Source organism: Lepidochelys kempii, chromosome 4 (genome assembly GCF_965140285.1).
Source record: "Lepidochelys kempii isolate rLepKem1 chromosome 4, rLepKem1.hap1, whole genome shotgun sequence".
NCBI classification, from domain to species: Eukaryota; Metazoa; Chordata; order Testudines; family Cheloniidae; genus Lepidochelys; species Lepidochelys kempii.
This window is the reverse complement of record NC_136383.1, coordinates 58,725,085-58,749,322: the sequence shown is the minus strand read 5'-3', so window position 1 is coordinate 58,749,322 and position 24,238 is coordinate 58,725,085. Positions and strand designations below refer to the sequence as shown.

The 24,238-nt window shown below is 39.1% G+C and overlaps 2 protein-coding genes across 22 annotated transcripts in view; both read right to left on the bottom strand.

The window, feature by feature from the left end:
- The window catches only part of MND1 (meiotic nuclear divisions 1), a 53,258-nt gene extending 44,252 nt beyond the window's left edge, over window positions 1-9,006 (bottom strand). For 4 of the 6 annotated variants that reach the window (XM_073341393.1, XM_073341394.1, XM_073341397.1 and 1 more), the window contains exon 1: window positions 7,134-9,006. In XM_073341393.1, the coding sequence (XP_073197494.1) occupies window positions 7,134-7,256 (123 nt within the window). In that variant the 5' untranslated portion in view covers window positions 7,257-9,006. Of the gene's footprint in view, window positions 1-5,538; window positions 7,094-7,133 lie in introns of those variants that run through there. The other 2 variants (XM_073341395.2, XM_073341396.2) reach the window with 2 other exon arrangements.
- Window positions 9,007-12,497: 3,491 nt separating this feature from the next.
- The window catches only part of TRIM2 (tripartite motif containing 2), a 128,185-nt gene continuing 116,444 nt past the window's right edge, over window positions 12,498-24,238 (bottom strand). For 14 of the 16 annotated variants that reach the window (XM_078852492.1, XM_073341388.2, XM_073341380.2 and 11 more), the window contains 3 exons: window positions 22,367-22,437; window positions 18,884-19,024; window positions 12,498-16,918 (listed from right to left, as the gene is read on the bottom strand). In XM_078852492.1, the coding sequence (XP_078708618.1) occupies window positions 16,766-16,918; window positions 18,884-19,024; window positions 22,367-22,437 (365 nt within the window). In that variant the 3' untranslated portion in view covers window positions 12,498-16,765. Of the gene's footprint in view, window positions 16,919-18,883; window positions 19,025-21,679; window positions 21,752-22,366; window positions 22,438-24,238 lie in introns of those variants that run through there. The other 2 variants (XR_012158601.1, XR_012158602.1) reach the window with 1 other exon arrangement.

The following is a 24,238-nucleotide window of genomic DNA, read 5'->3' as shown; positions in this document are numbered from 1 at the left end:
TGTTCGCCTTTTTGACAGCCACTGCACATCGAGTGGATGTTTTCAGAGAACTATCCACAAGGACTCCAAGATCTCTTTCTTGAGTGGTAACAGCTAATTTAGACCCCATCATTTTATATGTAGAGTTGGGGTTATGTGTTCCAATGTGCATTACTTTGCATTTATCAACATTGAATTTCATCCGCCATTTTGTTGCCTATTTACCCAGTTTTGTAAGGTCCCTTTGTAACTCTTCAGTCTGCTTTGGACTTAACTATCTTGAGTTGTTTTGTATCATCTGAAAATTTTGCCCCCTCACTGTTTACGCCTTTTTCCAGATTATTTATGAATATATTGAATAGTACTTGTCCCAGTACAGCCCCCTGGGGGACACCACTATTTACTTCTCTGCATTCTGAAAACTGACCATTCATTCCTACCCTTTGTTTCCTATCTTTTAACCAGTTACCAATCCATGAGAGAACCTTCCCCCTTATCCCAGGACAGCTTACTTTGCTTAAGAGCCTTTGGTGAAGGACCTTGTCAAAGGTTTTCTGAAACTCTAAGTATACTATATTCACTGGATCACCCTTATCCACGTTTGTTAACCCCCTCAAAGAATTCTAGTAGATTGGTGAGGAATGATTTCCCTTTACAAAAACCACGTTGGCTCTTTCCCAACAAATTATGTTCATCTGTGTGTCTGACAAATTTTGTTCTTTACGATAGTTTCAACCAATTTGTCCAGTACTGAAGTTAGGCTTACCGGCCTGCAATTGCCAGGATCACCTCTGGAGCCCCTTTTAAAAATTGGCATCACATTAGCTATCCTCCAATCATTTGGTACGGAAGTTGATTTAAATGATAAATTATATATCACAGAAGTTCTGCAATTTCACATTTGAGTTCCTTCAGAACTCTTGGGTGAATGCCATCTGGTCCTGGTGACTTATTACTGTTTAATTTATCAATTTGTCCCAAAATCTCCTCTAAGGTCACCTCAATCTGGGACAGTTTCTCAGATTTGTCACCTAAAAGAATGGCTCAGGTTTGGGAATCTCCCTTATATCCTCAGCCATGAAGACTGATGCAAAAAATTCATTTAGTTTCTCTGCAATGACCTTATCATCCTTGAATGCTCCTTCAGCATCTCAGTCATCCAGTGGCCCCCTTGGTTGTTTAGCAGGATTGCTGCTTCTGATGTTCTTAAAAAAAACTGCTATTACTTTTTGAGTCTTTGGCTAGTTGTTTTTCAGATTCTTTTTTGGCCTTCCTAATTATATTTTTACACTTCATTTGCTCAAGTTTATTCTCCCTTCTATTTTCCTCATTAGGATTTAACTTCCACTTTTTAAAGGATGCCCTTTTGCCTCTCATTGCTTCTTTTACTTTGTTGTTTAGCCACGGTGGCACTTTTTTGGTTCTCTGTTTTTTAATTTGGGGTATACATGTAAGTTGAGCCTCTATTATGGTGTCTTTAAAAAGTTTCCATGCAGCTTGCAGGGATTTGACTTTTGGCACTGTGCCTTTTAATTTCTGTTTAACTAACTTCCTCATTTTTGTGTAGTCCCCTTTCTGAAATTAAATGCTACTGTGGTGGGCTGCTGTGGTGTTTTCCCCACCACAGGGATGTTAAATTTTATTATATTATAGTCACTATTACCAAGAGCTTCAGCTATATTCACCTCTTGGAACAGATCCTGTGCTCCGTTTTTCAAATATTTTTCTTTTCATCATGTGTCAAACAATTAGCAGGGGAAACTGATGGAATATACAGGGAAACACTGGAACGGATTATATACAAATATAATACAGAAAAGTAAAACTGAAAAGTATTTTCCTCTCCAATCTCTGTCAATTATATTGAGCGTTCATAGATACTAAGGTCAGAAGGGACCATTATGATCATCTAGTCCGACCTCCTGCACAATGCAGGCCACAGAATCTCACCCACCCACTCCTGCGATAAACCTCTCACCTATGTCTGAGCTACTGAAGTCCTCAAATCTTGGTTTAAGGACTTCAAGGAGCAGGGAATCCTCCAGCAAGTGACCCATGCCCCTGTTACAGAGGAAGGCGAAAAACCTCCAGGGCCTCTTCCAATCTGCCCTGGAGGAAAATTCCTTCCCGACCCCAAATACTGCAATCAGCTAAACCCTGAGCATATGGGCAAGATTCACCAGCCAGATACCCAGGAAAGAATTTTCTGTAGTATCTCAGATCCTACCCCATCTAACATCCCATCACAGGCCATTGGGCCTATTTACCATGAATATTTAAAGATCAATTAATTACCAAAATCATGTTATCCCATCAAGTGTTACTTGTAACAGCAGCATATAAAATATTTCTAAGCAGAAATGTGACTTTTTAAGTTGATAGTGTCCCTTTAAAGCCCATTGGAAGAAAGTGCTAGTGCATCACATTATGTACTGGAAAAATATGCTGCATAATCTTCATATACTAAAAAGAATCCTTAAAAACACTCATCAGTGGGAAAGTGAATTTGGGGAGTTCCTAGAAAAGGTAAGTAGCGTTCAGGGACACATAGAACTTTGAAAGGAGAGAATCATGCCTTGCCTCAGCTATTCATAGCATATCAAAGCTGCAGTAGATTGAAAGTGATGGAACTCTTGTCAGTTTCACGGCTTTTTCACTTTGAAACAGGTTATATGCAAGAGCAACAAATGTTTGCGTTTATCATCTGTGGTCATGGACAAGGGCCAGATTGCTTTGGATTTTTTTAAGTTATATTGTACAAAATTTTAATTTTGGAAGATAATTTATTCAGCAGTCACTTATGCATCAATTTAAAACAATTAATTCACTGTAATAAAGTTTATTTGACTAAAGCCTTGTTAAATTTTGTATTTTTTTTTACATAAACTCTTCCCATCTGATTTATTCAACTCTGCCACATACCTAAATTGGTGACATCACAACTAGTTATTATGAAAGAGATTTTGATGTTACAAACACTTGTATATGGCACTGCTGTATAAATAAGAACAGCAGATTGACTAGAAGTTAATAAGGGTTCTATTTTTCCCCAAATATCTTGGTAATCGGCAATGATGGGAACAAAAATATGTAAATACAACATGACATTTTAAATAATGTTTTGGTAGCATGCAGTATTATTAAGTTTACTCAAGTTTACTTAAGCATGGAAGTCATTCTTGATGTTCATGGGGCTGTGTGGACAGTATAACCACAATCAAGCTACTATAAGTTCTGTTCACACCTGGATGTATGGGAAACTGTCCATGTAAATCCCACAAAACCTTTTTGTGTTCCAATTTTGGCTATGCTACTCATCACTGGGCCTAATGGATCAGTGTTCATACTGCACTCCCCATCAGTACCCAGCCCAATGCCAGGTAAGCTAATGATCCAACCAGCGGACCAAATTCAGTGATGAATCCTGGTCACGTGCCATCTGAGGCACACTGCACATATGCTAAGAAGACTGGGCCTAGTGCAAGTTATTTTTACATGACCTGTTATAACGGTGGTGGCCTCCAGCTAAAATTAGTTTGGTCCACATGCAACTAACAGGGAGGAAAAACATAAAACAGATGCAGCTTTAAAAGATTTTATTGGAAATATGGAGTGCAGCTAATCAATATTGCATTGACCAGTGCTACAGAAACATAAATTAAATTAGAATTTATATGGGAAAAATCCTGACATTTAAATTCTTGAATTCACCTTTTAGACAGAGAAGGATTAAAAGTAATTATATGAAGCTGTTATACAAAAACACTACCATCCATTTTCAATAGAAGATGGTATGAGAAAAATTACTGGGAAAACTTTACCCACCTCTGCCTCATCTCAAGTGGCAGAGAAAATAGAGAGATGAAAAGCAACATGAAGGAGACCAATCATATGTAGAGGAACAAAGGCCTTACCAGAACACATTATTAACAGTAAAACCTATCAGATCACTATCACTTTTCATCAACAGGTCTCAAAGCACTTCATAACCTTTAACATATTTATCTTCACAAACCTCTGTGAAATAAGGAAATACTATTATCCCTATTTTACAACTGGAACTGAGGCACAGAAAAGCTAAGAGACATGCCCAAGGTCACAGAGGAAGTCGTGTGCAGACCAAGGAGCTGAACTAAAATCTCCCAAGACCTAGGCTAGTTCTCTAATCACTGGTCCACTCCTCCTCTCATTGGGTAATCCAATAACCTATATCTGATGATTCAAAGTTGATAGAAGAGCACTTTAATGCACCTACCCAGCTTTCTAAGGTTCAACTCTCAAAGCCTCTAAGATCCTCTCATGATTCAAGTTCAGTTCTCTCCACATTTCCAGCCTGCCTACATCTCTGCTCTTTTCTCCTCCTACAACCAGTTCTTGCTCCCTACAATCTATCCAACTGTTTCTCTTTACCACTTCCTTTGTCATAACCCCAATCCCAGCTGCAACTCCAAGGAAACAGCAGCTGGTTTCATTATGGAGAAAATCCCCTTCCCTAACAGGGCCTCTCAATTGTTTTAAGCCTATTTTAAACTCTACATTGAAAGTTTGTGATGTCATTAGTAAAGTTTGGAATTTTGAGCCAAATTCCAAGCAAAGGAACATAAGGATTTGCCATACTGACTAATCAGTCCATTTACTCCAGTATCCTGTCTTTGGCAGGGGAGGGTACCAAATGCAGGTACAAAAAACCCAGTAATGGACAATCATGGGATAGTCTGCTCATGCTGGATGTTTCTTCCTAACCTCTGGAAAGTGGTGGCTATTTCATACCCGACATAATATAACCAGGGACACTCTTTATCCCTATAAATGGGGAGCCCCCCTTTTTTAAATCTTTTTTTAAATTTTTTAATCAGTGTTAAACTACTGGTCTCAATGAGATTTTGTGGTATTGAGTTCCACAAGTTAATTACACCCTATGAAATCCCATTAAAAGTCAACATTTTTAATGGGTGAAATCAATGGGGTTATGCAGGATTTAACTCACTTCAAAACTGGGGCAGTCCGCATTTTCTCCTCTAGTACAAGACCTGGTGTTTAGGTATTGGCTAATACACTAAACTCGTAGCGACTTGGTTCTTGTCTGAACCGCCCCCCCCCCCTTTTAAAGCCGACTAAAGAAGCTGGCCTGGAGCCCCTACGAGTGAGCGGCGGCGGCGGCGGCGGGGGGGTGGCTGCAGGCGCCGCGCGCGGACCGGAACACACCGGGCCAGGGCCAGGGCCAGGGCTGTGGGGCCACGGGTCGGACTCCGGGCACCTGCAGAGGGGCCGCGCCGGGTGGCCACGGCTGAGGGGCCCAGCAGGATCGGGGGGGCGGGTCTAGGAAAGCCCAGCACAGCCCAGGCGGCTACGGGCACACCCCTTCTGCCCATTGCACGGGGCGGGCCAGGCGGCCACGGGCCCCCACCCAGTCACCCCATCTGCGCGCCCAGGCCATAAACCGAGCAGCGCCTCCGACAGGCTCGGTAGCGGCTGGCTCTGGGGAGGGCCCCGGAGCTCGGTTCCCGCAGGGGCGCCCGCGGCTCCCGGGCAGGGGGAGCCGGACCGGACGCCGCTTACCATGTCGCCTCCTTCCCGCTGGAGCTGGGAGTCCGGCCCGGGGTGGCGGCAGCGCTGAGGGCCCGGCCAGGCGCCGAAATTTGATTTCCGCGCCGCCGCCAGGAGGCAAAGGGCAGCGGGAAGCCGCGGTGGGGGTGGCTCCGCTTTCGCAGCTTACAGCGCCGCCTGGCGCCTCCAGAGCGGGACCCCCTTCCCTTCGCTCCGTCTGCGTCTTCCTGCCTTGTTTAACCTGCCTCTTCATCTCTCCCTGCCCCTGCCTCGGCCCCTGGGTGCAGCCCCACGGCCAGTTTTTTGCACACCCCAATTCAAAATGGACATCACGTGAAAGTTGCCGGAATTCATTTCCCTGACTCATCTCCCTGCTCGATTTCCCGCTGTAGGTCTCCAAAAATTAAGCAGACCTCCCTGAAGGTGCCTCTGTTTTTCATAGCCAAGCATGCGAAAGTGCCTACAGTAAAACTTTTTATTAAAGCTAACGCTGAAATTATCTAATACACAGGTTAAGGGAAGAGTGCCTACACATCTGGGTATAATGCTTACATGATCCAAAAGTACAAAGTTTGGTTTAAAAGTCATAAAATATATACCTAATCTGCAATATCCCAAATTAAGGTTAATAAATTTAACAATACAATTAAAATATTAGCATCCAAATATTCAGATACATCACTCATAAAAATTTATACTCAGAGTAGGGTGTGGAAAGCAAATAGAGCAATAGTGACAGATTGTCCCTCAGTAATAGAGAATTTAGGGTAGGGTATCCCTCAGTAAATACATGATCCTTCTGTCCAGGAGCAGCCAAATTACCCCCTCTGTTTGCATCAATTTATACTTCATCGTTTGTATAACAGCTTTTTATTGAAGTCACATCCATTGATCTGATACAACTCAAGCTAATAAGCAAAATTCAAATTTAAGATAATAATAAACTAGATGTTCCAGCTGACCCACCCACAGAGAAATGTTCTAAGGATTTTGGAGTTTGATTCCTTGTAGGTCAAAGAACAGCCAATTCCAGGATTCTGGATTAATTTTTAAATATTTCTCAAAAGCATATGCATTTTTTAAATTTCTTTTAGAAGAGAAGATTTTATTAACAGATCCAGTTGCTGCATTTGAATAGAAATATAATTTCTATTTTTAACTAGCAATGTATCAGTTTCTAAATAAAGAAATGACTAAGAGGGGATATAATAGAGGTCTATAAAATCATGACTGGTGTGGAGAAAGTAAATAAGGAAGTGTTATTTACTCCTTCTCATAACACAAGAACTAGAGGCCACCAAATGAAATTAATAGGCAGCAGGCTTAAAACAAACAAAAGGAAATATTTTTCACACAACGCACAGTCAACGTGTGGAACTCCTTGCCAGAGGATGTAATGAAGACCAAGACTATAATAGGGTTCAAAGAAGAACTAGATAAATTCAATGGTTATTAGCCAGGATGGGCAGGGATGGTGTCCCTAGCCTCTGTTTGCCAGAAGCTGGGAATGGACGATGGGATGGATCACTTGATGATTACCTGTCTTGTGTTCTTATGTAAATTTTAAATCCACCCAGCTAAAAAACAAATCTGAAAAATACACTTACCCCCAATCTTTTCCTGGTGTAATAGTGGTTCTTCCTTGGAACCTTCAAGTAATACCCCATATCTTTTACCCAAATTGGCCCAGTGGCAATCTTGTTTTTCCTTACTGTAAATTGATGAGACATGAAATGTAGGTTATAGAATATATTATTAATGCTCTAGAAATTCATCCAACCTTACCTAAAGTTTCTTGCACTCTTATTTTTCTCATTTTCTCATTTCATTATTTTGCCCAGTGTTTGCACCTTGACAGGTTGTTATCACATATAGTGAGGCTCTCCCTAGGACTTTCAGATACTCCCAGTTCCTTCTGGCTCAGATGAGAGAGACCAGGAGCAGAAAATGAATATGAATTTCCTCTCCAACAGAATCAGTCTCGTTTTCTGTTTTTTTTTCTTGTTCCCACAATGAGACATGTTAACCCTCCTTCCACTCCGACCCCGCTATGAAGACCCAGTAACCTTCCGTCTCTGTGCCTTGCCTTGGGCCATCCCCCACAAATAATTTTTCCTTCATACCTCCTCCCACAGTTTCTTCCCCCCCACTCCCCGTCACAGTGTCCTACACTATCCCCACTGAGCCTTATTCCTGCCCACTTCATACCCCATAATTAAATGTAGCTTTCCTCCTGTGTTTACCACTCTAAAGCCAAAGGGGAAACACAGCAGCTGAAGCAGGAATGAGGAGCTGCAGCTTCATAGAGGTGCCATGAAGTGCTAAGCATCAAGTGTGAGTAGCACAGTGGGTGACTAAACTAGGGAAGGCATTGGCAATTGGGGAAGAGGGAGGGCATTGGAAGTAAGTTGTGTCAAAGGGGCACCCACTTTAAAGCTGTGCTTGGGGCCACATCCATAAATCATGCTGTTGAGTTCTTTATTTAACCACACAGTAGAAAGTGGCAGACCAAGCTTCCGCATATTGCCCAATTACATATAGTAGTTCTGGCCTGCAGGGACTCCAGAACTTGAGCCTTTCAGATATCCAGGGTAGCACCCCCCTTATAGCAACAACAAGAAAAAGCCATAGGAGCTTTAAACTACTGTACCAAACTTTGGTTTTATGTCATTTAACACAGTGATTCTCAAGCTTTCCAGTCTACTGTACACCTTTGAGGAGTCTGATTTGTCTTATGTACCCCAAGTTTCACCTCACTTAAAAACTCAGGCTTCAGCTTCAGCTCTGTGTGGCCTGGCTTTCTGCCCTGGGCCCCAGCAAGTCTAACTCTGGCCTGGTGACCCCGTTAAAATGAACTCACCCACACTTTGAAAACCACTGATATAGTATATAGAACCATGTAAACAAGTCATTGTCTGTATAAAATTTTAGTTAGTCCTGGCTTCACTATTGCTTTTTATGCAGCCTGTTGTAAAACTAGGCAAATACCTAAATGAGCTGATGTACTCTCTGGAAGACCTCGGTATACTTCCAGGAATATACATACCCCTGCTTGAGAACCACTGATCTAACAGAATAAACATCTAACATCACAATGCCTGTTAACCCTATTCTGGTGCATTGGCTCAATATCGGCTCACAAAAAGCACCTGCATGTGTCACAACCCAATCCACTAATACCCTTAGAAATGTTACAAGATCACATTCTTGGTGGCGTGGCTGCAGGATTAGAAACTTTTTCTGGCTACTTTCTCTGGAGTAAACCTACTTAATCCCCAACCAAGTTTGCTGGCCTGAGCCCTGGCAGCCATAGACAAATGGACAAATCATTAGATCAGTTTTATCTTGTAATGAAAAGTTCTATTAACACATCCCAATTTGTCAATGCCAGATTAAAACTAAATTAGAAGAGCACTGAGTAGGGAGCAGTGGATCCAAGCAGAGTGAAAATGCACAACAGAACTTCAGACATGGACAAGTGATTACCATTTCTCACAACTGGTTGAGTTAGCACAACTGCTCCTTTTACACTTCAGGTAACAGCCTGTAGCTTTGGAGCTGACAGGCCCATTTGAATTTTTGAAGCCTGTAAGTATGTGATTAGCTGATAAGGCTGCTATTAATTGTACAATTATTATCATTACACTATTATTGTCAGACAAGTTAAATGATGCACAGTAACATTATTATAGGGGAAGCTGATCGGCAGCCTTCACGAAATGCATGCTAACAATTTCCATTATAAGCCTTGAGTTGCCTAGAACTTTCCCAAATTTTAACTAATTGGGCTGGAATTTTCCATGTCCAAGGCTGAATTTTTTTGTTTTTGTTTTGTTTTTAAGTTTAGTCAAAAATGGTTCAGCTGTTTCCTAGAACAAGATTAGAGAAAAATGTTGTTTTGTCCACTTTAAATTCTTACAACTATTTCGTGAAGATACTCCAGGGCCTTCATGCTTTTGAGCAAGATCTTGAAATTTGGAGGGGGAAATTTAGTATCTGTCCCTGTCAAAATCCACCAAAATTTGACCAAGTTCTGAACCTCTGAAAAATCTGTTCACTTACACTCAGTAGAGATTTGTTAGATGATGGCAGATTATCTGAAGAGTCTATCAGTAGGGTGACCAAATAGCAACTGTGGAAACAGGACAGGAGGTGGAGGGTAATAGGTGCCTATATAAGAAAAAGTCCACAAAAATGGGACTGTCCCTTGAAAAACAGGACATCTGGTCACCCTATCTATCAGTCTTTAGTATGCTCCAGTCTCCAACTGAGCAGCCCTTTCTTTGTAAAAAAGAAAAGGAGTACTTGTGGCACCTTAGAGACTAACAAATGTATTAGAGCATAAGCTTTTGTGAGCTATAGCTCACTTCATCGGATGCATACCCTTTTCTTTTTATGGATACAGACTAACACGGCTGCTACTCTGAAACCTTTCTTTGTAATTACTCTTCCCAGCTGCTGAGAGCTGCTACTGTGTCAGGCACAGGAACTGAGAGCAGGGAGACTGTCTTTCCTGTGCTCTCAGCCTCTTTCTGCTGGTGCCCAAGCAGCCTAGGGGAGAACAGTTTGACTTGGATGCAGAGGGTGTGCAGAGTCAGGCTTTGGGGCAGGGATAGGGGAATGTGAGGCAGAGAGAGATTGCACAGGCATATGCTAGGGACCAGAAGAAGAAAAGGATAGGGGATGGGGAAAGAAGGATATGTAACTACTAGAGTACACTTTCCTCCGGAACCCGAAATTCTTTTTCTGCTGTCAGAGGCTAGCTGTGAAACCCACTAGCAAAGTGTGTCTTATATTTCTCAGTAGTGGTTGGTCCACATGTTATCCCATTTACTCTATTAGCTCAAGCGATGTGGATTTAAATGCACCAACCTTGCTGATGATCCACATCATCATATAATATAATGGGGATAATATACATGACAATTCGTTTTATCATTTTTTTTTAAACCTAGGAAATTACATACAAAAACTACATTAAAAGAACATAAAGGTTGCGAAGTCAAACACTCAAAAGTTAGGAAATACCAGAATTAAGGTTGCATTATGATTTAGGTATGCACTAAGGTATGTGTTATGATACAGTCTTTAATTACATAATCACATACAGCACCATCCATCCTGTGCACTGAATGAGGAAGGTGTCATGTTGAAGAGACTACAGTATGTGATCATGTAGTTAAATATCATAATGCATGGTCACAGGAGAGTCGAGTTAAGGTTGCACAGGCAATCTTGATGATAAGTTCCTTGAGGCAGGGACAGTCTTTTTGTACATTGCCTCACATGGTGGAGTCCTACTCCACAACCAGAGTTCCAATGTGCTACTGTAGTACAAATAATAAATAATCTTAATTCTGGCAGTTCTTATCTTTTAAGTGCTCTGCTTTGCAACTTTGTTAAAAACAGTTTTTGTATGTTAATGATTTTTTTCATAAAGTATTTGTTAAAGTTCCCCTAAAGGAGAAATTCCAGACACCGAATAAACCAAATAGTTATATAATTGAAAAGTATTCAGTTTAGTGGAGTAGGGAGGGATTTGGTCTTCATGGAAAGACTAATCAGAGTATTGGAAAAAGTTGCCCATGTTTGCAGAGGACTAATGGAGGTGGAACAGTTAATATGGAATAATAATGTACTAGCATTAAACAATTTATTATAATGAATAGGTAAGTAAGATACTGAAGGACACTGACATTGTCATTTAGGCAAATATTTCATTAAGCACTTTTGTGTTAATTTTTGCACTAGCATTTCTAAATAAGAATGTTCAAAGAAACTGGAGAGCTGTTCAAAACAACAGAATTCTTGACTAAATTCTTCCCTTCTCACCTTCCCCCCTCCCCATCCCCAACAGCTGTGTGTTCTCTCCTCTTTTCCTTTCATGTTCTCTCTCCTCCTCTTCCATAGGAGTAGCAAGTGCTCAGCATCTCTGAAATTCTGGCCAACACTGCTTGGCTTCATTGTGTTCTGTTCTAGCTGGCAGCCAAATAGAATGGATTGTGTACTGCTAAAGTTCAAAACACAGAGTGCTCTGGCAAGTTCAGCACTCTGCTGTCCTTCACAGCCATATATTAATGTGAGGCTTGTTGAATGAGAACAAAGCCTTACAGATCTATTACACTAGTAAATTTTGCCTTAGGAAAAAAAACTGGAGGCCCAGTTGAAATATGGCTGCTGACACATTCTGAGATGTGCAGTAAAGAAAGGGAAAAGGATGCCTACTTAGGGCTGGCCAAAGACAAGAGAAACAGAGTGACTGCTTCTGTCCTTTGAGGTGTGCTGCACTTTTGATTGTCCTGCTATCAACGCACTAGACCTGACTCCCCATGAGCCTGTGCAAACCAGCTGTCTCAGAGCCATCCCTGCTGCACCGAAAGAACCCGTGCTACTTTTAAGTGAGTTGTTGGACCAAACTGACTTTTCACAGGATTCAGCTTTTGGGCGATTTCACCAGAGACTAAGAAGGAATCCCAAATATTATCAAAAGAGAAAGGTAACACAGGCCAATAAGATGTAAGCATAGGGAGGGAGTCTCATTGGACCGCTTCCTTATACCAACCCTGTGCCTTTCTAATACTGTGTTATTTTTCTAAAACATTGGCTGCAGTAGACAGAGTCAGTGTTAACAGAGTATACAGAACAAGTGGTAGTATGGGTCTTAAAAGACTATAGCATAGCTGAATAGATACCACCTTTCAATGACTTAAAGGAAGAAAGCTTACAGTTCTTAATCATATTCCTGCTAATCAATAAAAACACTCAAAAACAGAGGGCAAGAGGAAAAAAAAATCCTCTTCTTCCTTTGTGTGTATGTGATAAGGGCCAAACACATACAAAACAGTTTTCCTGCCTAGTGACCTGTGGCACGAGGTTCTCCTTTTGAAAGAATTGCCCCTTTCTCAGTGCAGTGTGGATATCTGTGAGAACAATGAATATGATACACTGACAAATAAGTCCAACTCTGAAAATAACAGAGGAAATGAGCTTTATTTTTATTATTTGAAATGTTTGTGCACGGTAAGATACAGCATTTGATGGATTTTTCAAAGACGGATTAAATTTTAAGTTTTTATTGTAGGCTAAAGCATCAAAAATACCACAGCACACATGAAGCTAAAACTACACACATACGAACACTTTTTGATGCACATCTTTCATCCTCGATCTTAAGCAAACAGTTTGTATTTTGTCCTCCAAGGGGAGGAGCGGGGGGAGAATAAATGGCTAGAATATTTCAATATCAGTTTGAGAATGCAAGACTTTATATGTTCTATACACAAAACATATGAAACTGATTTACAAAAATGGAATGTACAAAACTTAAAAAATGTATATTCACTTCTAGGACTGGAAACGTATAATGTATTAAGTGATACAGCTTTCTAGCACAGGGATATTGCTATACGCTATGCAAAATATGGAACATTCCCATGTCATAAAGCAAAAGCATCAGGGTTAAGGCTGTGTTGCTCACAAACATTAACTGAAGTGCTGTACATTCATCAGAAACATCATAACCAATTTAGGAGCATCCTACTCTAAGTACAAATATCTTTCATACAATCTCCACAAACAGACCAAATAATCACTGCTCACAATTCATCTTCAAGAAAGTTCTGAATGTACATCATGACTTCATAACTTGTCATCCATAAACAAAAATCATTTCCTTTTATCATAACTTAATGGGCACTTATAGTTTTCATTATGGCAACACTAAATCCTTAGTTATAAAAAAAATTAACATAATTATAAAGTTGAAAGCCCTGTAACTTTTACAGAACATACCAGCATTTACTAATTAACAAGTCTCCAACACCATTAGACAATGTTTGCCTCAAACCATCTTCATTTTCCTTTAAAGTTTCAGCAATGTAACTGAAATCAATGTAAAAAAATGCATTAGTGTTTGTTCAGGATTTAACTGAACAGATACTTTTTTTCCATTTCAAAAATTAATAAATAGTCTGCTAGTTTGTCCTAAAATACTGCAGATAACATAACTCCCAGAAAACCTTCTGATATTACTTCCATAGAACTCATACCTCCACCATTCCTCTGCTGTGTTGCCAATCTCCTAGCATTCCACTGAAGTCAGTGGAACAGTTAGGGTGTACATGGCAGTACAGGAGGTGTGTTCTACCTGGAGCCTTTGATAGATGCTAATAACTCAGTAGACCAAATAGTGCAATTCAGGCAGTTACTTAACTGGAAGAGAAAAGACTTTGTCACCATAAAATATTACCAAATTTCTACCACAGCTGCTGGTTTTGGGGTCTTTAATCCAAGTGTTTTAGCTGACTAGGTTTCAAAAGCACATTGTGAAAGCAATGTGTTTCTCAGTGTTCTTGTTCCAGGCAGATTAGGGACTGCCTGATATCACTGAGTTTAAAACTGCAATTGGGAAGTATTTGCTGTGTAAGCAGAATCCAGATTAGGGGCAGTTGTCAGCACTGGTCAATATCAGTGGGTGCTGCATTGATCACAGGTTCTGAAAACTCAACAGAAAAGATGAACAAGGATCTAGAAGAAGGCCACATCCCCCTTAATGTGTTAGTAAATGGATTATGTAAGAGTTCCAGATTTCATCAAGATGTGACAGATTGACATAGATTAATTAAAGCCTTATTAATTAATTAAGCCTTATTAATAAAAGCCTTAATATCAGATCAAAGGAACGATCTTATTTTCTGAAAATCTTTAGAGGAACAATGTACATACATGTATGTACACATGAAATGGTATCATCTTGAGTATGTGTTTTATCTTTTTCAAGAGCCCATTTAGGGACTGATCCCTGTGGGCCTCAGAATTTCTGTGTCAATGGAGGATTTGGCCTGTACTGATTTCCCACCCCTTCCCTTCTTTTCATGAAAACTCTTCCATTTATCTTAAGCTTAATAAAAATATTTTTTACAAAACTCTAAATTTTGAGCTAAATTAATACTGTCCTTTAAAAATAACCTACAGGAATAGATTTATAATTTTATTCAACGCTTTAACAAAGAAAATATGTGGAACTTCTTTTCTTGGTTAATAATTTCAGTTGTAATGTTACATATAGAATATTCTTTTTTCATAGTATGTTAATAGCTTTCCAAGTGCTCCAATGACAGAGTGATTGTGTGTCAGAGTGTTGGCTAGAAGGATCTAGAAATTTAAGAGGATAAATTATAGTGAAATAATGGATGGGACTCTATCCTCCCTGCAGAATTTTAGGACAAACTAAGTTCAAACACAAAATACCTTGCCCTCTTGATAATACTTGCTTGGTTTTTAAAATTTAGAAATGTTATTACCAATTTTCCAGCTACATTTTATAGTCCAACACTGTAGCCTTTAGACAATCCAATCATCCTACTAAAATCATGAGACTAATTTGGTCTGCAAGGGTTTGCAAGATTGGGCTCTAAGTGCAAAAAATAAGCAAGAGTAGGGGGAAAAAACCCCAAGAAATGTAACAATTCAAAAAAATAGACTGAACTTCATGAATTTCAAGGTCTGCTTCTTTACAGAAAATTGATGTTAAGCACGTTTCTCAAAAGAACTGAGACAACAGAATTAACCTGTTCAAAACAAGATGATACAAGTAATTTAACAAAAATAAACTTCAATTGTACAGACATACTTAAGATGGTCCCCCATCCACTTTATTTTTTATTTTTTTTAAAAAGAGGAAAGATTCCTAAATAAAGAAAAGGAACTACTCCAAGATTATTTCAGCCATTGGCACCATACTAACCGTAGCCTCTCTGCACAGGGTTGAGAGAGGGCATGACCCTGTATTCCTGAACAGTATCAACACATATTTTGAGACTCGACTTTACAATTCTTTACAAAGTTAGTGCTTCTTAAAATGGGCAGGTTCACATTATACACAGGAAAATACAAAATTTGGCTTTATTTTAAGTAAGTCATATGACTGTGAGCATGTTATATTAAATTGGAGTTTCGGAAGTATAGTAGAGATTTGGGCAAGGGGTGGGGGGGAAGACTCCTTTTTAGAGCGCTGCCGTCCTCAAATGGCTTGCTCAAATCATTGACACTTATTTTCTTTATTCCTGTGTCAAACAAACATACACAACATACATAATGGGACAAATCCTGCAGTCCTTTTTTTGTCTTCAGAAAACATTTAATTGACTAAGGACTTCAGAACTTAGTTCAATTCACTCTTATTTGTAACATATTTTTCTTGAGTTAAATTACTTTGATAACCCTGGGTTGTCACCATACAACATTTGTTAACCACAGTTCCTTTGGTTGTACAATGTAGGTCCTCCACAGGGGTACCTGTGTGGCTTTCTGTCCTGTGTGATATGTTGATGAATACATCAAGTTGCCTTTAGAAAGTATACTAAAGAACATGTATGGAAGAGTTGCATACATGAGGGTATGACATTATAATGACTCTGATTCTAAGGACTTTGTTTGGTGTTAATGAAGGTGTCATTCTACAGAAAGTCAGCAGTAACTAATGTACCGTTACAGTACAGTTTTTCCAAAGCTGTAGAAATTTTAGATCTCTAGAAAAAGCTTACAACACACTGAGCAGTAGGAGGGGTTGGAAACAAGCACATGAAACAATCCTTCGTTAATCTCACAAAGAGTAGGACATTTGCACTGATTTGTGTAGTACTAAAAGTTGAGCTGTGTTAGGTCTGGCAAATAGAGCTGGAAGGATTTTGCATGACTTAGCCTTATATCTTTATTAAAAGAGCCTATTTGTTATAGATACTAAGACTGAAGAATGTTACATGTGCAATACCTACCATGATAATGAGATCTAAAAGACTCCCAGTCTTCAATGTTGGGTTAAATAATGCATAACAATGACACTTTTCAAATTTGGAAGCTCTGAACAGGAGCTACCCTTCACAGGTTAAATAAACCCCTTCAAATAGTTTAGATATTTTCATTTTATTTTATTTGCAAAATTAGTCAACTACTTAAATTCCTGTTCCACAAGCTGCAGTTCACATGTTTAATATTTCATTGTCCTAATGAATTCGGCAAAAGAGGGTTTCGTTTATTAACTCTGACAATAAATTCAATGAGGAACATAAGAAGTGCAAATCCTATGTAAACAAGGTAAGTTTGGAAATCAACATGAAAAGTCCACTGGAGACTCCTTCAGCATTAAAAAATAATTAAAGTACACATCCTCCACATAGACTGATTAAGGATCTCTGGGACCAGTCGTTTGTTAAGGGCCAGGCAGCTCCGGAGCCCATTGTTACTGTAAGTATCGATAGACCTTGAAGCAATGATTTCCAGAGTCTGCAACTACAACATGGCCATCTGAAGTTAGCGCCAGACCTTGGGGACCATAAAGTGGGTCAGCAGATGTGTTAATGTAGGATAAAAAAGATCCGCTTCCATCAAAAACCTTTAAGGAGGGAAAACACATAAGCAATGTTATATGTATTAATAGGGATAAAAATAATGGGCCAAATTATGTTCTCAGCTAGACGAGTGTAGATCTGCAATATTTCCACTGATTTCAGGAACTCTGGATTTATACCAGTGTAAATGCAAAAAGAACTTTACCTCCTATTCCCAAGTATAAAAATTCACATATAAAAATATTTATTTTTACTTACAATAAATTAGAAAGCTTATCTAGGGCTGTAGGTGCCTTTGCCAAAAAATAAACATATAATCAAATTAAAAATAAAACCAACAGCTCTTCCTCATTCCAAAAATAACTATCTCCGACAAATCAAACCGCCACTACCCACCGCCCTCCCCCAAAAGTATCAGCCTTCATCACGCTTCTCTCAAATCCTAGTAGATAGGTCCTCAGGTTCAGCAAAAGCAGGGAATAGATTACAAAGTTGAGGGCCCTTCACGGAGAATTTCCTGCCAGTATCTTCCTCTTTTTTATATCAAGTGAGCTCCAGCTGAAGCATCTCTGCTGATACGTACATTTAGTTGCTTATTAGATATTCTCTGGCAAGGGAGAGTGGTTAATGAGAAAGGACTGTGATTCACACTTGAAACAGAACAGTGCAACTTTCATCACAAATGCAGAATATTTTCTCAATAGGTGAAAAAAAATAAAAAGATAAAGATAAAAAGCTACTGGGGATTTGTCTCAGTGCCTGAATAGAATAGTTTCTTTTTTCTGTTATTGAAGTATGTCCCCTACCCTCAGTTACAGTGACTATGCATTACTACTGCCTGTACAGTACTGTATAAACTTTCTATGGGCAGTAGTTTTTTGTATACCATTTCTCATCTGACTTCAACTGATTTGTATAGTCCAGTGCTTTATGGAGTATCTCAGCCCTAGTGTTAACGGGCCAGTTTGCACCCGTGGTGGCAGAAGCAGAGCAGGGTTTTCAGTCTGCTGTTGCAGAAAGCAGGAGCAACCAAACTACTCATCCCCGAGGAGGCAGATTAGGAGGAGCAGGCTCCCAAGTCACTAACTGAAGAGTCAGGATGAGGGAAATGGGTCTGCCAGAAATCCACGAGAAAGCCTAGACAGAGACAGATTACAAATTATTGTGCCTTTCTCCCAGAAGACAAATTAAAAATAATAGGAGAGGCCCAGGCTATGAGGAGAAAGAGAATCTTGGGGGACATGGGCTGGTCCTATTGGAGGACAAGGAAAGGTCTCTAGCCACACACATCTTCACCCTGTAGCCCCTTCAGGGCCCCAAAAGCACCATTTCATTCTTTTTGTCCTCCCCATGGAGGCCAGCTGAGGATTTCTACTCCTTCCTTCGCTGCTTTGATCAGGAAGTGAGTATAGTCCCTGCTTCGGCAAATGGCTGAAAGGTTGTCAGCTAGGGCCTGCAGGCAGAACTAGAAGTGCTTCTCAGCAAAATGAATATCTGGCAGCCCAGGATTTCTTGTGAGATATTAAAAAGTTATTTGGCTGCCCAAAGAGCACCAATCCCTGCACCATGCAGCAATTTAATTGTTCAGTTTTCCCTACCCTGAACACTGCAGTAGGTCTGCGTCCCAGTTCGGAGGTACACAGCATACCAAGATTAGTGTGAAAAATCAAAGGGGTAGGGTTGTATTCATTCGAGAAAGCCATAAATCTTCAGACTGCTGTCAGTGATGTGGCCTATGTAAAATACACTGGAGTTGTTTTAGGTAAAGACTCCTATTTTGTAAAGTGGACAAACACCACCATCATCCTTATTAGCAGTCATAGCAAAGATTCTAAGGACTGAAAGAGCATGGAGTTTGTCCTAAAAGTGGCCCTGTAGGTCAGCATTGAGGCATAATAAAACTTGTGCCTGTTTTGTGGGAAACAGAGGGCTTCAGTGTCCAGGACTCTTAATCCAGTACCTTCCAGAAGTGCTCTAATAACTTAAAAAATATATAACATTTTGTCTACCTGTATTCGACTGTTTCCCCAATCTGCTACAATAATATTTCCATTAGAATCTACAGCTACTCCTGTTGGAGCATTAAACTGTCCATTGCCTTCTCCATTAGATCCAAACTTCAACATGAATTCTCCTTCCTGGTTATATACCTACATGAAGTTTAAAAAAAAAAAAGGCATTAGGTCAAATATTACTTAAACTCTAGCTAGTCTGAGCCATTTTGGTTGTCCAGTTCATTGTCACTGGAATGACCTGAGAACAACTTGGTAAGTAAAGTACAAGACTGGGTATTAACCAGCACACAAGAATCTCTATCCTACTTGATAAGCCTGTCTTTTCTGTACTCCTGGATGTAGGCAATTATGTTTCTCATTTTATTTTCTGGGGAAGTTTTGCCCTGATTTAGAAGCATTATATTTACCTTACCAAAAGGCACTAGAGTACATGCCACACAGTCAGAGTGATGCTTATGTGTATCTGTGATTTTTAAATAGCCAGTGTATTTTATTATATCTAAATTTCATTGTGTTCAGATGCTTAAATTGTTACTATTTCATTATTCTGGTGTAGAGGAGTGGGGAAATAAGTCATGAATGAATGAAGAATGAAGTTCTTGTATTCACTGGCAACACCTGAACTAGCCTACATCTTGACTAACCAGTTTATTAAAATAAGAAGAACCCCCTCCTTAGAATCAAATACGAGCCAAACCATGCATTTTCTGATCTTTAAAGACAGAACCCACCTCTACTGTCTTTTCTTTCCTATGTGGAAATACATGGGAGAAGAGAGCTTTTAAACTCTTCTCTTCTTTAAACCTTTCCTCCTCACACCAATCCTGTGATCTGCTGACATACCCCCCTCTTCTCCCTTTAGGTCTGATCTACCATGAGTATACACGGGGAGGGCACATGGATCCTACACTAGGAACTAGTGAGTATAAGCAAGAGAGCAGTGGGATGAAGCAGGAACATTGTTTTGCATAGCCTTCATCCATACCAGCTATCAGAGTTGGCTAGCCACGGGAAACAAAGCATGCTGCACCCTCTGTATGGGTAGCATAGCAAATTGTTCACTGTGAAGATGTGCATCCTGTTTCTTTAAATCTATGGCCTCTTCCAACTGCCTGGGTCTCTGGGTGGGACTATAAATTCCCAGCATGGTCCCAGACAAAACAGGACAGTTGCAAATTATGAAAAAGTGATCCCTCTTCAGTCTCATTCAACCCAAAGGCATGTCTCCTCCTCACATCAAGATTAGGGACAGAACCTTTCCAGCTCTCTGTTTCATGGCTGGGGACTCACGATAACCTATGTGAGGGAATGCAAGAAAGAAAGCAGACCAGCTAAGTGCAGAAAGAAACCAGCCCGTCTGCAAATGAGGTGCTTAACTAGTACGGGGAGCTAATAAATAAATAAATCTGTAGTCAGAAAAGATGGCGGAGAGGAATGGAAGAAAAAAAGTTGGACAAGAGACTTGCCTCATTAGACAGGTGGCAAGAGAAAAATTCATGGGGGTGGAGATGAATTAATATGTAAGGTTGACTCCTGAAGTTTAAATAATAATAATAAAAAAAGTGGAGGGAGGAAGGGAGGGGGAGAAATCAATTGATGGTAAGAGGAAAAGAGGCAGAGATATGTGTTTATCTATTTCTGGTGAAGAACAGGGGAGATAATTGAGAGGATGAGTGGTGGTTGGGGGTGAGGGGATGCTAGTGGAGGGTTTCAGGTGCAGAAGGTGAATTTTAGGGATTTGATCTCTGCTGTTCCTCTCACCTTTTAAGAAGAAAATAACTTAAATATCACCAGAATGCACAGAACTTTCCAAAATGTTGACAATTATATAGATAAAAAAAGAATAAAAAGGGTCAGTTTTTCAAATTTAGTTTTAAAACCATCAAGGTAGAACAAACAATTATTATGATGTACTGAATCACATCAGGGCCCAATGGGAACTCTTCAATCTAATAAGGAAGACAGTAATGTGCACATTTTAAATTCATATTTAATGAATTAGATGCCATATTTTCTTACTTCTCTTTTGACTGGCTTGCGTGTCTTGTAAACTGCCCTTAGTTTCTGAAGGTCTCTGCAATCACTCCTATTACTGCAGTAAACCATGCTGGTGAAGGTATAATTCATCAAATCAGAGCCCTCCTGCTGCTGAGCCATGTAACTAATCTGCTTTATGGCTCCTGCAGTGCTCTTGCTTTTTCTGTTGTAATCCAAACCACATGAGTTGCTATTGCCTCTCAAATTCCAAAAAAACCGTATGGAAGGTCACAATTCAAAAGCTAGAGATTTAGTACCAGGTTAAAGATAGTAAATTACAGTACATTTTATTATTCATGTGACAATAATCAGTAACATTTTTGGAAGTAAATGTTAAGATTTGTAGCTCTACAATGTGAATATTGATCAAGACAACTAAATCTTGATATTCAGCAGAACAGGAAGTGAAATCCCAGCCGCATTAAAAGTCAATGTCAAAACTTCCATTGACTTCGCTGGAGTCAAGATTTCAACCAATATATTTAATTGCACACCTCTACGAATTTCTTGAATCATAGCAGCATTCTTTTTGGGTGTGTGGGAGTGGTGGGGTGTGTTTGGTTTATGTTTTTTGCGGAAGAGAAGGGAAAAAGTAGCATTCCAAATTGGAGAGGAAGCTTGAAGTCCAGAAAAAAAAAAATTATGCAGGCGAGTAATAACTTCTTCCAAACTCAGTGGCCTCCCACCAGCATACACCTATCTGATATGCTACCTGAATGGTAACCATCGTTCCTGCCCTATAATATTACTAACCTGAGGCAACAGAAACATAATGACTTGTCATAGGACTTTTCAACCAGTCATGAAGCAGGACTCTTCTTAGGGCTGCAAAAGACATCACCAACCCAGTGACCAATCCTGCTCAATGCAGGAATTACTGAGTGAAATTCTATGGTTTGTGTTATGCAGGGGCTAAGATAAGATGGGCACAAATAGTCCCTCCAGTTTTAAAACCTATGTATCTATGACAATGTAGATATACATTTAACATGTGGTCTCCTTTTACTATTCTTTGTTATACTAGTTTTAATCCAGAAGTGAGGGAAACATATATTGAGAATACCTAAAGGAAGGGGAAAAAAATCTTTCACAAAACAATAAACAGAATACAATATATAAGACACTATTTGACAGGAGGGCAAAACAACAAACACATTCGATTTTTTTTTTTGAATATCTGAGTTACAACTTGTATTTCATTGGAAAAAAAATAAAAAATTACCCCAATCCAAGAAATCAACTGTACCTACATTAAGAAATTACTTGTTAAATCTCTGGATTCCCAGTCCTTAATGAAGCCCTTCTTTCTTATCCAACTTTATGAATTAGACCTTGGACCAACAACTTAATTATATTACAACAGGGCTTAATTTTTTTTTAGTTTAGGAGGAAAGATAATATGAACTGCCAGAATAGCAACATGGCATTAATTGACAGTACCTTGACAGAATGATTATGGAAATCTGTAACAATTATTTCATTGTTGCTGTTTACAGCTGCAAAATGCGGACCTGCAATACAGAAGAGGGAAAATAAATAAAATAATAAGAAGAATTAAACTTCAAAAGTAAGGATTTTTACTTAATGGTTTAAGTTATGACAAAAATCCATTGCATTCTTTAAAAAATTAAGGCTGACTTCAGAGCAATCACTAGTCAAGTGGGAGGGAACAACAATTTAAAATTTAGAATCTTTTCATTCCATTTTCCAAGTAAGATGGTACATTTTTTTAAAATTGGCATATGTTCTCTCATCCATCCACTCATCTGTTATGGTTACCTATCAGTAATGCCTAATGCCCTCCCAGTTACACACAGATTATAACCCCGTATAATAATCAATCACTCATTAACCAGCACTGGTACGTAAGGACACTAATGTTCAGGGATAGAATGCAGCAAGGTTTCTGAAATATTCATACACATTTTTAAATGTAATCACCTACATACTTTGTGTTCGCTTTTCACAAACGTTTGAGTCATCAAGTTTTAGAACAAACACAAAACTGATGTTATCATAAGTAAAGCAAATTCACTTAAATATGTGATCATCATCAGGAAAAAAATGCATTTTTCACCCAGCTCCATATATCAAAACTGCACATGCAAGTTTTGGCAGAAACCAATTTGTTAAATCCAAAATACACAAATATTTGGGCTAGAAGATCTCAGTGCCATGCTACTTAAGTAATTACAACAAGTCAACACAATACAAAGTTCCAGTTTTGTGATCAATTCATAAAGTAAATGTGAAAATATATGCAATGCATAAATTCAAATAAGGACTGAATTCAAGTAACTTGTGATCTGCTATGGGTATTCCACCAGCAGAAAGAGAATGTAAATTGATTAAATAAATTGTTAGAGATTACTTGTTCAGCTGTACTCAGGAATTCATACCTACAAGTTTTAAAAAGAAAGGAAAACAGCATATCCAGAAATTTTTAGTAACACTTAATATTTAGCAGAGCTAGAGCCAAAATTCCAGTGAATAATATGCACAGTTCTAAGTGTACCCTAAAGCACTATTAGAATAGGGAATCTAATAAAGCCAAAACACATTCAGCTACTTACTCTACTAGAAAGGTAAATTTTGACAATATTATAACAGTGTACAATTTAAGGCCGTATTCCTCCCTTTCTGCACACTTATCAGAGCTCCAGACTAACATTGGGGACATTATCCAAAGTGACCGAACACCTGCAAAATGATCTAGACAAGTCAAGTCAGGTATGCACAAAAGTGCATGCCTAATTTTCACAATTATATGTGCAAACATAATGGCATGTGCAAATGGCCAATTAGACATGTAACTAGCAATTTTCCTAACGTAGCCATTTCCTCTCACATGATTGTCCATGCCTAAATTTGCACTTAAAGTCTCTATGCCCATTTTCAAAGGTGTCAAGAAGGGGAAAAAATTTACTCATTTATCTACATAGGATTAGTTAATAGTTGCATGGTTCTTTGATGATTGTAAAGTGCTGTACAAGCATTAGTTATTATCAGCAGTTGAGTGCAGACATTACAAGGCATTCATCAAATGCCTATTATGATCTATCTTCCCCAGGTCATTAGCCAGAAACATAACCAGGCAAAGAGGGTAGGCTAATAAGAACTGGTTACAATTATTGGTGAAGAACAAATGTTTTAATCTTCCTGACTGATTAAGCTAACTGCAGAGTAGTATATTAAAATGTGAACCTAACAAGGTGTAAAAGTAATATTTCAGAGCTGTCTTTCAAAGATGGATTTTCATTTTGAAAAAAGACTAAGATGACCGAAGTTCCTAGAATGTAGCACCAACTAAGA